A 16,373-nucleotide genomic window follows, 5' to 3' on the forward strand; every position below is an offset into this window, starting at 1 on the left:
CCCTGAATGTAAGCTGGAACATTAAGCATTAAGTTGCACCATGTGGAAGTAGTGAGAGGGTAATGCTGTGGGAAAGGTGATGTACAGCTGAATGTGTTTCTGAGTAAGGTGACGGGCGTGTCTTGCTAAAGAAGCAGCAAGGCAGGTAGAGGAGTTAGCCAAGCCATCACAGGGCATGGAGGACTGACTTGAGCTGTCGGTGCCCAGGAAGTAAACCAGACTTACAGTTTTCATAACTATTTGCTTCCCTCTGACAGCACTAGGATGTCGCGAACCTTAAATTAGGATTGTGATGAAATGACAGATTTGTTAAAGCTTCAGCTCAGTGCCGGCTTGCACCACGGCTGCTGGAAGAAAATTAATGACTGTTTCATGAAGACCATTGCTTCGCAAGGTAACGTTTTCTTACGCGGCCGCTTCGGCGAAAGCTCCCCTGCCACGGCTGGGTTTGCACCGGGGGAGGAGCGGGACCGGCGGCGTCTCACCGGGGCACGGGCGCGCCGCGTTCCGGCCGCACCGAGTGCTGCGCGCCCCCGCTGCCCGGTACCGCTGCTCCGCCCGGCCGTACCGAGCGCTGCGCGCCCCCGCTGCCCGGTACCGCCGTACCGAGCGCTGCGCGCCCCCGCTGCCCGGTACCGCCGTACCGAGCGCTGCGCGCCCCCGCTGCCCGGTGCCGCCGTACCGAGCGCTGCGCGCCCCCGCTGCCCGGTGCCGCCGTACCGAGCGCTGCGCGCCCCCGCTGCCCGGTGCCGCCGTACCGAGCGCTGCGCGCCCCCGCTGCCCGGTGCCGCCGTACCGAGCGCTGCGCGCCCCCGGTGCCGCTGCCCGGTGCCGCCGCCCGGCCGCGCGCCCCGCCCCTCCGCTCACGTGCGGCGGCGCCGTCAGGTGACTCGGGTCGTCTGACCGGAGCCTTCCCAGCTCGCCGCCCGCCCGGGCCAATCGGCGGCGCGGAGCCTGACAGCGGCCAATCGGGGCCGCGCTGGGCCGCGCCGGGCTGGGCCGGGCGAGCAGAAGGAGGCCCCGGGACGGGCGCTGGCGGCTGCGGGGCGGCGGGCTCGGGCGGACATGGCGCTGCAGTTCGGCGGGGCGGGCGCGCCAGGCGCAGCTGAGGAGCCGGCGTTGGTGGGGGGCAGCTTCGGGGCTGCGGACTCGTTCCCCAAGGACTTCGGCTACGGGGAGGAGGAGGAGGAGGCGGAGCTGGAGGGAGGCCCGGGGCCCGGCGGGCCCGGGGGCGGCGCGGGCGGGCCTGGCGGCGGCGCGGGCGGGGCGGACTCCAAACCGCGGATTCTGCTCATGGGGCTGCGGCGCAGCGGGAAGTCTTCCATCCAGAAGGTGAGGGGCAGCCGGCGGCTCCCCGCCTCTGCCTGCCGCGCTGCCTCTCCGGCGCCGAGCTGGTTCTCCCTGCTGTGCCGCCGTTCGGGCCATTTCTGCTTTCTGTTGTGGGCCCGTGTGGCGAAGTTGGAGCGACGGGAGCCTCCTCCTTACAGACGTTTACTTTCCAGAATGGACTCTGATCATCTGCCCTAGAGAGGAAGGTTGTGTAGCGTAGGTTGTAGCCTTTGTATTTCTTCACTTTTAAGGCTTCAAAAGTAAGAAGTGAAGACGCTGGTGTGAAATTTATCGTGAGGTGTTTTCTTACGTGGTATAGGTGTGTGGTGTTTAGGTAGCGCTTCCCCTTGGAAGACTTGAGCCGTTGTTTTGCCCTTTGATGCTTTGAGAGAAACTTCTGCTTTTGTGTGAGCAGAAAGACAGCCTCTGGTTTCCTTTAGACCGAGTAAACGAGAGTCACTTGTCAAGGAGGAACTACAGCAGTTCCGGTGCCTTAGCTTTGTTGGCAGCTTTGTGAAGTCACTAGTGTTTCTTAATAAAAATAAGACAAAACGGACTTTTCATTTGCCAGGTACTAGAATTGTAGCGGTCAGAACAATCCTTGTTCCTCAGTGCAAATTTTGTTTGCAGTCCCTCCTGTGAACTTTTCAGGGGATGTTTTTATGGGAAGATGTTACTAGTGAAATGCATAAGTCTCAGCTCTAGACTTAAGGGCATCAAATTTGTTTCAGATGCAAGTTTGAAAACCTGCAGAGATTTCTATAAAGTTTTTGTGCAGAGAAGCCTTTTTGGACATTGCAGTATAGAAGGTATGCATCTGCTTCTTTTAGCAATCTTATGCAGACTGCTTGGTGGTCCAAGACTGCAGCAAACCAATGAGTTCTGAGCTGGCTTCAGCCTCTGTTAGTGAGAAATCTTTTCCACTGTGCGGTGCTGAAATACAGTGGCAGACCGAACTGTTGTTGCTTTTTAGCCTTATCGGTTATTCCCCATTATTTAGGTCAAATGCTCCCACTGTATGTGCAAATGTGCTGCTTTCACTGAATGCCCTTTTCTGACTCTTTTAGTCATGTGAATGGTATTTGTTGTAGACTCTTATTAGAGATCTGATTGTATTATTCACTTTGGAAAAAAAAAGCTAGAGGAAGACAGGAACTCCAGATTGCAGATAGATTTCAAGACATCACAAGTCCCTTTATCGATGTAGCTTTTGGACTTTTTTAATGAGCAGGATCGGTAGTCTTCAATTCTTTGAGAGTCTCTTCCAGTAGTTGTGCAGGAAAGGAATAGTGTCATCTTGAATATGCAGTAAGAGGACATAGAATTTATCTTTTGCCAGTTACCAGTCTTACTTAGGAATGAGAGTCTGTGATTCTGGTACCTAGGAGCTCATTGTGAGGCTGCCTGAGCAAACTCTAAAGAAATTTCCTATTAACAGTGTCCCTGCTCTTAAATCTCTCTAGTTCAAAAATGGGCCAGACCCAGCCCTTCTGTCTGGGCACAAGCTGTTGATCCCCTTGCCAGAAAACAGGGGTATATGCAAGATGAACACTGTGTTGGGGAAAGCATTGGCTTTGTGATTATCTAGAAGTTTCTGTGAACAAGATGAATTATTAAATAATTTAATGGTTCGGTATTGGCAAGAGATCTCTCACAAAAGAAAAAAGCACAGTCCTGGGGAGGGATTTTTTCTTCTCCTTTGTTCAATTGGGTTTTCCCTGCTGGTGTAATCTATGACTATTCAGTAGCAAATTGTAGGTAAATTTTGGGAATGCAGTGATTGCTTCAGTTCATAAACAAATTTCTGTGCAGACTTGCATGACTGGACTTACTGTACTGTACTGATGTAATAGGAAACTGGAAAGAGTTCAGGTGGAGAACATCAGTGTGATGAAATGTGCTATTTTGAGAAAAAAAGGAGGTGACACTGTTGTTCCCAGAGACTTTATCAGCTTTAAACTGAATTTACTAATTCTGTCCTGCTCTCGTGGGAGATTCTGAGTTCTAAAAGAAATGTTGATTTCAGAATACTTTAAAACTATGCTGCAAACCTGGAAGAATGCAGTACAGCTGCTGTTTTTCTAGGAGTGTTCTTAAATCTCCATACAAATGTCCTGCTGTTTAAAACCCCGTTTAGACCCTGGCCTCCTAAGATGTTTGTCCCAAGGAAATAAATTCTTTCCCTCGACCTTAAAAATCTAGGCTGAAGTATTACTTTGAACCTCACTAAACTGTACTAGGTATGGAGGTGTTTGTCTTGCAGTTTTTTTTGACAGTTTGTTGCATCAGGTTTCTAAAGGGTGATTTCTGTAGCTGTACAAACATTTGGAAAAACCAAAATTATCAAGTTTGCAGCCCCTATTGTGAAGTTTTTAGATTTACCGGGTGCTGTATATGAAACGTCTTTAATTTTTGCAGTCCTAGTGTATGACTGCATTGTTTGGAGGAACTTTCTTATTGTCTAGTTGAGTGGCATTAGCACAGAGTTCTCTGTTGACACTGGCTGGTTTTGCTACAAGCTGCTTTTGCTGGTTCTCTACAAGGAAGGGCTGAAATCCCAGTGGGGCTTCTTGAGCTCTGGCAATGAGTGTGTTTATCATCCTGCAGCTAAACTGTTCTTGCCAACTAGTGTGAAATCCTTCATCCTTTCTTAGTGAACTTGCACAGGAAGTTCCACCTACATATGAGGAATTACTTATTCACTGTGTGGATGCCTGAGCCTGGAACAGACTCCCCAGAGAGGGTGTGGGGTCTCCCTCTGGAGCTACTCAAGAGCTCTCTGGATGCAATCCTGAGTCATGTGCTCTGGGATGACCCTGCCTGAGCAGGGAGGTTGGATCAGATAACCCCACTGTGCTCCTTCCAACCTTACCCATTCTGTGATTCTACTCAAAAGGAGGTGTTAATAGATGGCAAGCTACCCAGCAGTTTGGATCTCTAAAACTGAGATGTTATTTTTGTGCTCTTCTGTTGTAGCTTAGGAGCCATCTGTTTATATTGTGTTTTAACACTTGACACCAGACTACAAACAAAGTTTCCTTTAGGAATTTCTAAGACTGGAAAGGGAAAGTCCTTAAAAGCTTGCAGTTATTTAATTACCTGGCTTTATGCCAGGTCTGAATATAACAGAATTTGAAAACACTGTGCTAGCCTTGCAGGGAAAGAAAAAGTAACTTGGATGTGTGTGTCTTCAGCCAGTAAGGTTATTTGTGAAAATGTTTAACTGTATTCAGTTGCTTGCTTGGTTTAAGGGGTAGGCAATTTCCTTAGCTGATGCAGGAAGCTGTCTATTTACCTAAAGGAAGCTACACATTTTAGAATGGGTGAAGCTATTTGTAGAATTCAAGTCACAAATCTTTTCACTAATTTCTTCTAATAAGGTAAAATCTAGACTATTATTTGTGTTCTTTTAACAGGTGGTGTTTCACAAAATGTCTCCCAATGAGACTCTTTTCTTGGAAAGTACCAACAAAATCTACAAGGATGATATTTCCAACAGTTCATTTGTGAACTTCCAAATATGGGATTTTCCTGGACAGATGGACTTTTTTGATCCAACATTTGATTATGAGATGATCTTCAGAGGAACAGGTGCTCTAATATATGTTATTGATGCCCAGGTAAATACAAAGCACGAGGAAGTTTTATTTTTACTTTTTGTTTGAAAGGAATGATCAAGAGGCCAATAATTTATATTTTTAGATGAGTTCATAAGGCTTCTGCTGTGTATAAAGAAATGCATTGGCAGTCTGACTTCTGTGTGTGGTTTTGTTTTGGTGAAGTGACTGGACATATGCTGCTGGTGGAGAGAGTGGAAAAGGGCTTGTAGTCTGAACTTACCTGTTCTGTAATAATAGGGAGAACCTGCTTGGCTAGATGGTCTGAATTATCCCTTCTTTCTGCTCTGGAGTTCAATTTATAACAGCACACTTCTGACCTCAGTTTCTAGTATTGGTATACTGGGTGTCTGCTAGCTTCTCATAACCCTAGGAATTGCACCCTGGAGGTTTCCTGGTTATTGGGACCATCTTGGGGATCTCTGCTGCCTTGTGCTGGAGTTGAAGTGTAAGCCACCCTTTGCTCTGAAGCCTGGTTTTGGGTAGCTGAGCCTTGTACAGCTAATGAAACTTAATTGTCATAAAGAATCAGCTGCTTGGATTTATGACACATCCAGGTATTCTCTTGTCCCGTACTTCTCTTTAGTTACAGAAGTGAGGTTCTTGCACTGAAATATTTTGTCTTTGTGCAGAATGGAATAGTTATGAGGCAGCAACATTGTCATTCATTCCTGCCAAAACTGATTTACAGGATGACTACATGGAAGCTTTAACAAGACTCCACATTACAGTTTCAAAAGCCTACAAGGTCAACCCAGAAATGAACTTTGAAGTTTTTATTCATAAAGTTGATGGTTTATCAGATGACCATAAAATAGAAACTCAGAGGGATATTCATCAGAGGGCTAATGATGATCTTACAGATGCTGGGCTTGAAAAACTTCACCTTAGGTGAGTTAAAGACTCTGGCACATGTGATTCATACTGTTGCTGATATGCATACAGATTAAAGGCTTTTGGATGTAATACTGGAACAACTGGAGCAAGGTCTGGGTAGCTTCTTACTGAACCAACTTGTATAAATAATATACACTGCTGCATTTATGAACAAGCCTCAGCTGTTAGGCTGACTAGAAAAGAGGCAGGCTACTGTATCAGATTCCAGTCAGCAGATTTATCCCTGCTCGGTGATAACTGAAAGTCTCTCTCATTCAGTGTAACAGATTTGTAACAGATTTGTGCATGTGGGCTGGAGGGGCAGGGAAAAGAGAGGGGAACCTCTCTGCCTTCTAGTCCTGGCTTGCACTGACTTTTCCCTGTGATTAGTGTGATTGGTTCTAAAAGCTGAGTCTGTTACTTGAGATTTGGCTCACTTTTAAGGTATCTTCTACAGACACCTTTAAAACAAGCTATCTTTTCTCTGGTTTTGTTGTTCTTTTGATTCTTGTGGAGCCAGTATCTCTCAACGTTAATGTGAAAAAAAGTGGAAGGCCAGGAATGGGACTGGAAGAAATCTGATTAAGCATTTTTACACCTTTGTGATAAGCATTGTGTGGGCAAAGTGTGTTCTAACAATGTTCAGATTTTTATCTTTGGTCTCCCATCTCTCAAGGATGGGGAGGATCTGTTTCATGTGTACTCCAGCTGCTCAGGATTTTGATTCTTTGTGCAACATCCAGACATATTTGTGATAAAAGCATCCCAGGCAAAAGTAGCAGGCCTGAATGTTAGAAAAAATGTAACTTTAACATTTCTATTACAATCCTGAAACACTCTTGAATCTTTTTCTTTCTTTTTTTTTTTTTTTTTTTCTTTCTTTGCCCTCCCTCCTCATCTCAGCTTTTATTTGACCAGTATCTATGACCATTCAATATTTGAAGCCTTCAGTAAAGTGGTACAGAAGCTCATTCCACAACTGCCAACTCTGGAAAATCTACTTAATATCTTCATATCGGTAAGTATTCGTCTAACAGATCTTTGAATGAAATACCCAGAATGGTAGAGCAAGTCCATCTGCTAAAGATTGCTGGCTAGATCTGCCCTTGAGAGATTTGGGTGGCACTCATGTAGGTGTACTCTGGCAACCTGGTTTTCTGTATCAAAAGCTCTTTGCTACAGCTAAATTGTACTGGTGTGTGCTTTGTGGGCTTTCTCTAAATATTGACCAGGTGTATTTTGCCTGGTTGTAACAGCTGATGTAGGTTTCCTGCCAGCAGGGTGTACTGATTACTTTGCTAAGGCAATTAGTAGTCTAATGTACTGGCCTGAGATTGTTTTGATAATATAACTTGGCCTCAGACTTAGCTGTCTGTTTCACAGACCTGGGAGACTTTTGCCCTTATTCTTTTAGTGTTTGTGTTATGGAATTAGTGTCATAGAAATTTGCTACTCTATACTTTTAATCAAATAAAATATCACCCTAGAGACAAGACCATCTCATTGAAGTTGTTTGTGAGGCTGTTGCAGGCATATGGACAACAAAGAAAAAAACATTTATATCCAGGAGGAGCTGGACACTTAGACATGTCACCCCATGCCACCATATAATGCTTGTTTGGTAGAGGACTGTTTGTAATAACCTGGCCCAGTGGATAAAGGGTATGTTGACCTTGCCCAGTGCCATGAGGATGTAATCTTGATGGCAGAAAGATTGTCTGGATGTCCTCAGGACACTGTCCTGGGGTTTCAGACTAGCTAGGAGAAGATAAGGAATGCTTCTGGTGCATAAATAGAAAAGAAGCTTTGCCAGTAGTGCATGTGGGATAAATTGAACCATGGAAGGCTTCTGAACTTTGTATGAGCACGTGCACTTCACCACAGTGCATTGTGCTTTTCCATAGTCATAATGTGGTACTTTTCATGGATTTTTACCTTCAGAAGCTGGCTTAGTTGCTCTGTGTGTTAAACTGCATAGCAAATGCTTCATGCAGAAACTGAACTGCCAAGATACTACGAGCATAAAATTGAAGAGTCAGCATACTGCTATGAAACATCTGATCTCTGAGCCCAGTCCCTTAGGAGGATGTGAATTATGGCTCTTCTGGAGTTAACAGAAACACAGAAGGGGCAAATTGCTGAACATGGATTCTGGAAGCATAGTAAAATGTAACCTTAATAATGATTAGTTAAATAATAAACTATGAAGAATTGTAACAGAGTTCCCAGTTTTATTTTTGTCAGCTATGTGATGTTGATATGTACTATGGCAACAAGGGTATTGTATTTATAAAGTAAATGCTCTAAATCTTGAATCTGTCTTAAGCCTCTAGATTGCTTATATTTAAACCATCTTCTGCTTCTAAGAATGTGAAAATCTATGAATTCTACTTGAGATTATAAAAATTCATTTTGATAATAATGATATATAATATATAATAATAATATATATTATATATAATAATAATGATAATTTTATAAAAATTATTTTTAAAATTCATCCAAATTCTTTCTCTTTCTGAAGAATTCAGGCATTGAAAAAGCTTTTCTCTTCGACGTAGTCAGCAAAATCTACATTGCAACAGACAGTTCTCCTGTGGACATGCAGTCATATGAGCTGTGCTGTGACATGATTGATGTAGTGATAGATGTTTCCTGTATATATGGGTAAGTGATGAATACTCTTAGGAAGAAAACAGTCCTCAGAAGATGTAGAAATAGGTTGCAAACTGTGCAATTGGTTCTGGCTTTGTCATGCAACAAAATGCTATCTGTTGGTCTTTAGAGCACGTTGGTTCTGTCAGTAACTAAAATAAATCCAGATTATTTGGCAGCATTTATACTTGGTTTGTTTCCCTCCATTCGTGGCCCTAGACAGCTATCTGAGATTTGTGGAAATTGTGTTTCATGTAAAACCTGAATACTGCTGTGTCTTGTTTGGCATGGAGCAAGTGCAGAAATAACCTGCAAATAATTGGGGTCAGTAGCATGCCACGAGTGCAACTTGCAGGGACATTGTTTTGAGACTTGCTGCAGTCTGAACAGAGAAACATTTGCAAGATCAACTCATCTGCTGCTGACTGTCTATGAGGGATGCAAATAGTGCTGGTATCTCACAATTTACAGCAGAATTATACTTCCCACTGGACTTGAGAAGTGGTTCTGAAGAAGTGGTAACTTATCTTAGAACTGTGATTGTAGCCTGGAAAATGCAGTGCTACCAAGAAAATACCACAGCATTTCATGGTCTGTCTCCTGATGGGTTGATCCAGGGTTGTGTTTGATTTGGGGTTTGATTTGGGGTTTTTTTCAGGAGTGCTTAGAAGTAACTTGCAATACATCATTTGCTTGTTTAGTAATTTAACTAACACTAATAACTTGAAGGTAGAAAGCAGCATGCTCATCTCTTCTTGTAAATGCAGGCTGGTTTAGCTTAAGACCAAAGTGTCCTGCTCCATGTTGCATCCTCTGCCCCAGCCTCACAAAGGAAGCCTTTGTATTCATTTACCAAAAGTAATTTCACTGAGATGTCACTCCAAACATCAAAAGAATGCGTGCTGGTAGCTTGCTCTTAACTGCTCATCTGTGATAGACAGAATCTAATGAAGGCCTCTGCCCTGTTTAGATCTGGCTTTCCTGAGAAACTGGAGGTCTGATAATGGTCTTACTCACTGGCAGTATCAAGACCTGCATCACAGGTTCTCCATTTGCTTAGTTCAGTATGAGTAATATTCTTCTAACTGCATGTAACAGCTGTTTGTCTTGGAAGTTACATGTGCATGCCCATTAGATTATGCCTTGGGTTAACTTGTTCTTTTTTAGGTTAAAAGAAGATGGCACTGGAAGTGCTTATGATAAAGAGTCAATGGCAATTATCAAGCTCAATAACACAACAGTCCTGTACTTAAAGGAAGTAACAAAGTTTTTGGCATTAGTTTGCATTCTTAGAGAAGAGAGTTTTGAGCGCAAAGGTAAGAACTTCCCTGCCATTGGACAGCCTTTATCTAATATTTTTTATCAGCTGTAAAATACTAATATGTGTGACTAAATTTGTATAGTTTCTTATGGGAGGAAAGTTTTATTTTTCGGAGATATAATGAAGTCGTATTTTTAAATTTGTGACTCATCACTTTAATCACTGTCCTCCTGCCAAAATGACTTGTGTAGCTAACATGAGCTCTGTCTCTACCATCTGTTCTAGTGGGATCAGTAGCGTGGAGCAGTGGGCTCCTTACCTACTCTTTGATCATGAATACACACCTTGCATTCCAAATGAACACCTTTTTTTCAAAAAACTGAGTCCAAATAAATACTAACATCAGGAAAACTTTGTTAAATCTTCTGAGTCCAAATTTATACTAAATAAGTAGCAAAATACCTACTGGTTAGATTTGATAATGATTTTGAAGCTCTGTTTACATAAATATGCCAAGCTGAGCACAGTTTTTCCTCTCCTTGACAGGTTTGATAGACTACAATTTCCATTGCTTCCGCAAAGCCATTCATGAAGTTTTTGAAGTAGGTGTTGCCTCCCACAGGATCTGCAACCATCAATCAAGCACCTCAAATATGAAAGCAGTGACTCACAATGGCACACCTAGGAATGCAGTCTAGAGGAAAGCTAAAGACCTTGGATAGACTTGTCAGCTCTTCACTCCAAAGTTTTGTGGAACAAGAGAAGAGTAGTCTGAAAGCCTGAAGTATGTTTCAGAGAAGAGTGGTCCTAACTGTGGAACAGCAGATTGTAACTCATGTTGGGCAACTGAAACTACTGTGAAAATACTTTGAGGCCAGTGGAGTTAGAAATGCCAGTTTGAAATCAGCTGTATTGCAAATGCAGTAGGTTTTCAGTTTGGAGTCCTCTTTTAACAGTCTGTGTCTGACTGATTGCCTGGTCAAAACTTACAAACAATTGAGTTGGGTTTTGTGTGAAACACTGAACAGTCAGTTGCTTAACTTTTTAAATTTTTTTTTAAATTAATCTGTAGAATATCCTCTTTTGCTTAAGTTTACCTCCTGTCATGCAAAAACAAAATTGGTGTTATTAAGGCTTGTGAAACTCAAGCTTTTTGCTCGCTGAGGCTGGTCTCAAATCATTCCATTAAGTAGTTCTTGTTCTTGCTGGTGTGCTCATAGTTCTCATGAATTCTGTGCTTGTTAAGTGGATGCAAGATAGAGAGCTCTGTTCTAGTGATCATGTGTTTGTTTAGAGAACTGACCTGGAGCTTCATTTTAACAGATAGTGATACCGTGCTTTCAGACCACACTTCTTGGTATGTCCCCTTTGATGGAAGGGAAGGATTAAAATCAGAAATAAACTACCTGCTCTCTTTTGCAAAAACATGGATGTCATAAATCTGTGTGATTAATCCTATTCATGAAACAACTGCATGGCTAACTAAACTGAAATGTCTGCCATCTGTTGGAATAAAGCAGCCACTGTCAGCTGTTCCCAAGCAAAGAAATGACAACGTTACTGACTTTTGATGGTGGATCTTTCTCCACTCTCTGACTGATAATCAAGACAATTCCTAGCAAAATGTCTGAGGGTGTTATCTGTGCATGGCAATTAAGTTCACTGTGCCATAATTTACTAATAGTACTGGACTTTGAAAGGACATTGGTTCTGTGCTATGACAAACACCCTCTTGTTTGTCGCTATGCAATCTGACTAAAACAGTGGTTTTTCTGATTTTGTGAGTTCTGCTGACTTTCATCCTATGGGCAGTATATGTGAATTCTTTAATTTATTGGTATTTTACTGCAGATGTCATTCTGTACACCAGCTTTGCTGTGCAGGGGGCCCAGCCACTGGCCCATAAAGACCTTGCCTCCTTTCACCTGTCCCTATGTGTGCATAGGTGTTGCAAAGCCATTGGACCAACCATACAAGTCCCACTGTAAAAGTTTGTGCAAGAAGAACTAATTGAAGTGATTTCTGCAACTGGTGTATTTATGTGGTCAGAAATAACCATGGGACTGCTTCTGTGCTTATAGAATGAACTTCCACTGATATATGTAAAAATGAATATACATGCATTAACATTGGGGTGTATGCACATACTGTGTAAATGGTTTTTATTACAGCAGGAAACTGGAATTCAAGTGCTCTAGGTCTGTTCTCTTAAATCTAGGATGAGCCCCTTTTTGCTAATGGAACTGCAGAGCTTTTTTTGAGGGAGTGCAGTGGGCTCTTAAGATTGGGTTTTGTAGTTTGCAAGCACTATCACAGTTCAGATTCTGAAAGGAAGAGGAGAAGTAATTGGCAAAATAACAGGAAGAAAGAATTCCCATTTGTGCAGTGAGTTTTCCATGTTCTAAGTACATGCATATGTTCTCTTTCTTTTCACCCACTACAGGATTTTGTGCTAATAAAATGAAAAAAAAAAAAAAGAGTCAAACTGTAACACTATTATTTCTGCTTGTCTTTATGGACAGAAGTCTATCAAGACCTCTGTGGTTAAACAAACTTTTAAAAGCAATGTTATTTTTATGGTATACTTAAAAAAGTTAAATACTACATTCCCATTTAGTCAGCTTTAGCTTTCATTTTAATTAAAAACTGTCTCAGAACTAAACTCTGAAGGTTAAATTTGTGTCCAGTAAGGAGTACAGTATTTCTTTAGTGTACTGAACTAAGATGCTGATGTACAAGGAGAGTCTTAAAAACCTCTTGCTGCTTTAGGGAGTTTTTGGCTTCTGAAATTTTTATGGTGCCAGGGAGGAGGAAGGACAGGAATTGGGCTTTATTTTCTTCCTTGTGTGGGAGCTTGTCTCCCCTTCCTGTGCTGACCTGCTGCAGGGAAAGATCCTGTTAGAGAAAAGGGAAGGCAGTATCATATCTCCAATAAAAGCACTGAACTTGTAGAGGAAACCATCAATCAAAGCTTCAATTTTCTGCCTTTCCCCCCCCCTTTTTTCCTCCTCTGAACCTGTAGTGGTGTGGATGTTCTGCAGTCTTTTTTTGCAAACAACTGAGGACCTGTACTTTTAAGGAGAAGAGTGGTGCTTACAGGGGAGGGCATAGGCAAAATGGTCACCCATCTGCCGAGAGAAGGAATACAATTTCTTTCTGTTGAAGAATAAAGCAATCCCTTGCAAGGTACCTTTCAAAGCTGTGCATTGTTGGGCACTCTTGCTGATGACAGGCTGAATTTCCCATTGGCAATGGTGCCAGCTGTAGCACAGGAGGGGGATGGAGGGGAAGGCCAAGCCTGGGAAGAGGAGCAGAGCAATCAAAGGCAGTACCACTGCTGCTCTGAAGGTGTGATACACCTGCTGTTTGGCTGTTGGACCCCAAAGTCCTCCTCACTGCGTCTCCTGCTCTGTATCTCACGGATCATTGCTGTCCTGTTGGGGAAGATGAAGCAGGAAAGCCTTATAAGTATGATTGCCTGCAAAAGATTTTGAGAGTATGGAAACTATAAGTGAGATTAAAATGAAAGCAAGCTTTGAGATACCAAGCCTTACTTACTGAACAACTGGAAAACAATGGTATGGCCGGCTGAAGGAAATCCCCTTTTGATGAACCAATACCCTCTGCCTGCAGACAGGTCCAGGGGTCAGAGCAGACCCTGCCAGCTTGGCAGAAGGGGCCCGAAGAGCAGCTTTTAGGGTTTAAAATGTAACACAGTATGGTAACATAATGGCTCTTATATGCTGTATGTAAATACTATAGGATTTGTATCTTGTACTAGATTGGTCAGTGAAAATTAGAATATTCACAGCACAGAAGAAGATTTATAGTATTGTAACGGGAACTTTGCTCTCTTTTCCTCTTTCTTTTATTCTTCTCTTGCTCTCTCTCTTTCGAGCTCCTCCCTGGGGCCAGCTCCGAGCTGCAGCTCCAGCAGGGCCCCTGCACCCAGGCCCTTTGCAATGAACCCCGAGTTCCCAGACCTGGCTCCAGAGATCTCTCATCCCCATCCATCCCCACCGTCCGATCCCGGGGCGCTCCGGCACTGTCCTGCACGGAGCGTGGGCTGGGCCGGGCCGGGCTGGGAGCGCCCCGGGCCCGCGGGGGCTCTGCCGCTGCTGTGCCCCTCGGGGCGGGCTCGGGGCGGGCTCAGCACCGGCCGTGCTCGGCCGGCACTCGCCCGGGGGAACGCCCGTGGCAGCGGTGGGAGCAGCTCCGCTCCTGCCGCGGGGCCGGGGCCGGGGCCGTGCCGGCTGCCTGGCACTGCGCCCTGGGGCCGCGCTGGGAGCTGTCGGACGGACGGACAGACGCCTGTGTGTGCGTGGGCTTCTCTCATTTAGGGGAGATTCTGTGTTCCCTTCGGTGCCGAATAGCGGGACTCCTGTGTGTGCGTGTCTTCTCTCATTTAGGGGAGATTCTGTGTTCTGTTCAGTGCCGAATAGCGGGACGCCAGTGTCCGCATGGTCTTTTCTCATTTAGGGGAGATTCTGTGTTCCCTTCGGTGCCGGATAGCGGGACTCCTGTGTCTGCATGGTCTTTTCTCATTTAGGGGAGATTCTGTGTTCCCTTCGGTGCCGGATAGCGGGACGCCAGTCTCTGCATGGTCTTTTCTCATTTAGGGGAGATTCTGTGTTCTGTTCAGTGCCGGATAGCGGGACGCCAGTGTCTGCATGGTGTTTTCTCATTTAGGGGAGATTCTGTGTTCCCTTCGGTGCCGATTAGCGGGACGCCAGTCTCTGCATGGTGTTTTCTCATTTAGGGGAGATTCTGTGTTCCCTTCGGTGCCGATTAGCGGGACGCCAGTCTCTGCATGGTGTTTTCTCATTTAGGGGAGGTTCTGTGTTCCCTTCGGTGCCGAGTAGCGAGCGGGACGCCAGTGTCCGCATGGTCTTTTCTCATTTAGGGGAGATTCTGTGTTCCCTTCGGTGCCGAGTAGCGGGTTTGGGTTCTGGGCTCGGAGCAGCCGCTCGCAGTAGTCGGCGCTCTGGTAACGCGTCTGCAAAAAGGCTTTAAAAAATGCGCTTCCAGTGACCCCTGCTGCTGTGCATGGGGCCGTCTTCATCTTCTCCCTTCCTTTGCTTTTCTTGCTATTCCCTGCCCTCCCTGCAGTTTTTTTACCCTGAATGTTGGGGAAACGGGTAGCAGGAGAAACACAGCCTCCAAAAACGGAGCTCTAGAGGTGCCTTTTCTGAATGCTGGCGGGTTTTGAGGTTTACATTTGGTAAAAATCTCTTGTGCTATCTGTATAAACAAGCTGGAAGCTGGACTTGAAGGGACACTAGTTAAGTTTGCTCATGACACTAAATTTGGAGGAGATGTCAACTCCCCCGAAGGCAGAGGCCCTGCAGCAAGACCGTGACAAATTAGAGGGGGGGCAATCACTGGCTGTGAAGTGTTGGATTGGATTTTGCAGCTGGGAATGGTAACCCCAGGCCTCCAGACAGACCGGGGAACGAGAGGCTGAAGGTTGTCACGGAAAGTTGCTGTCTCATAATATATGGTTAAATCTGTAATTACCTTGCAAAATGTTTTTACAACCTTTTACCCCATGACATAACAAAGATAAAGGGAATTATGTTAATTCCCTGCTTTTATGTCGCTTAGGGGCAAATAAAAGAGAAGCTATTGCAGTCTGTCCACATTTTACTTGACTTTGATTTTTACAATCAAGTATCTATTGTTGATGTTGTGCCCATCCCTCTCTCCCACCACCAATCTCCCCACCCCCAGATATCTTTTGAGCTGCCAACTGATTATTCTTTATCTGAAATCTGTTAGAGAAAGTCAAAGAGGAAATATGTTGAAATACCAAGCAATATTAAACCACCTGGTGGATAAAAGTAGTGTGGATCCATTTCATTCTTTTTGGCTTGCAGTGAGTGAATGGGTTACTCAGTGATTTAAAGACAGTTTATCTTTCATGCCCTCTAGATGGCTGTCTTGTTCTCTGTGAAGGAATATTACACAGTGATAGAGCTGTAAGGCAGAAAGTTTATCTAATTAGTCTCAGTTTTTACACGTTTGTATATTTGCAATGTACTTTAAACGTTCATGAACAAAAATTGTGATATGTGACTTGAAAACCTTCTGTGAACAACTGTCAGCTGATGTGTCTTCTGTTTCTGGGCAGGAGGCGGATAAGCACTAACTTGTTTCAGAGAATTGAAGGTATTTCCTAATAAACTTTCCATTATATAAAAAAGCTGCTAATTTATTGCACAAGAAAACTTCTGTAAATGATAATATAATTGTCAAACAACAGCTTAATAAAATCACATCTTCAATTACCCATCAGCAGTGTGGAGTGAAAACTTCCTGAGGTTTTCAGTTCTTCCTTGTTAAAAAAACCCTAAAATTTTTGGTTCTTGAAGTCCTTCATTTATTTTGTTAAAATTAAATTTTGTTAAATTTTGTCTTCAGATGGTGAGTGCTGATAGTTGGCATATCTGCAGCAGGATCCTCACTCTGTGTTCATTGGATGTTATCCCCTCCAAGCAGGCATTTTAACACAAACGTATCAGCTATTTCACTACTATGTCTGAGCTTAATTAACAACAGAAATAAACCCGGTATCTTTATAACAAAGTTCCTTTAACGCCACCCCTATAGAATCCATTTTAATATTCTCAAAAAGC

At 43.9% G+C, this 16,373-nt stretch overlaps 1 protein-coding gene across 1 annotated transcript; it reads left to right on the plus strand.

Annotated features, from left to right (window-relative positions):
* The first annotated feature begins 890 nt into the window (after positions 1–890).
* Positions 891–12,216, plus strand: RRAGC (Ras related GTP binding C). Its single transcript, XM_038160796.1, has 7 exons — positions 891–1,332; positions 4,746–4,949; positions 5,638–5,837; positions 6,726–6,840; positions 8,347–8,489; positions 9,645–9,793; positions 10,285–12,216. Exons 1-7 carry the CDS (start codon positions 1,066–1,068, stop codon positions 10,434–10,436), a joined length of 1,230 nt encoding a protein of 409 aa, XP_038016724.1. The 5' UTR covers positions 891–1,065; the 3' UTR covers positions 10,437–12,216.
* Positions 12,217–16,373: the final 4,157 nt, after the last annotated feature.

This window comes from Motacilla alba, chromosome 23, assembly GCF_015832195.1.
Source record: "Motacilla alba alba isolate MOTALB_02 chromosome 23, Motacilla_alba_V1.0_pri, whole genome shotgun sequence".
In the NCBI taxonomy this organism is placed as follows: domain Eukaryota; kingdom Metazoa; phylum Chordata; class Aves; order Passeriformes; family Motacillidae; genus Motacilla; species Motacilla alba.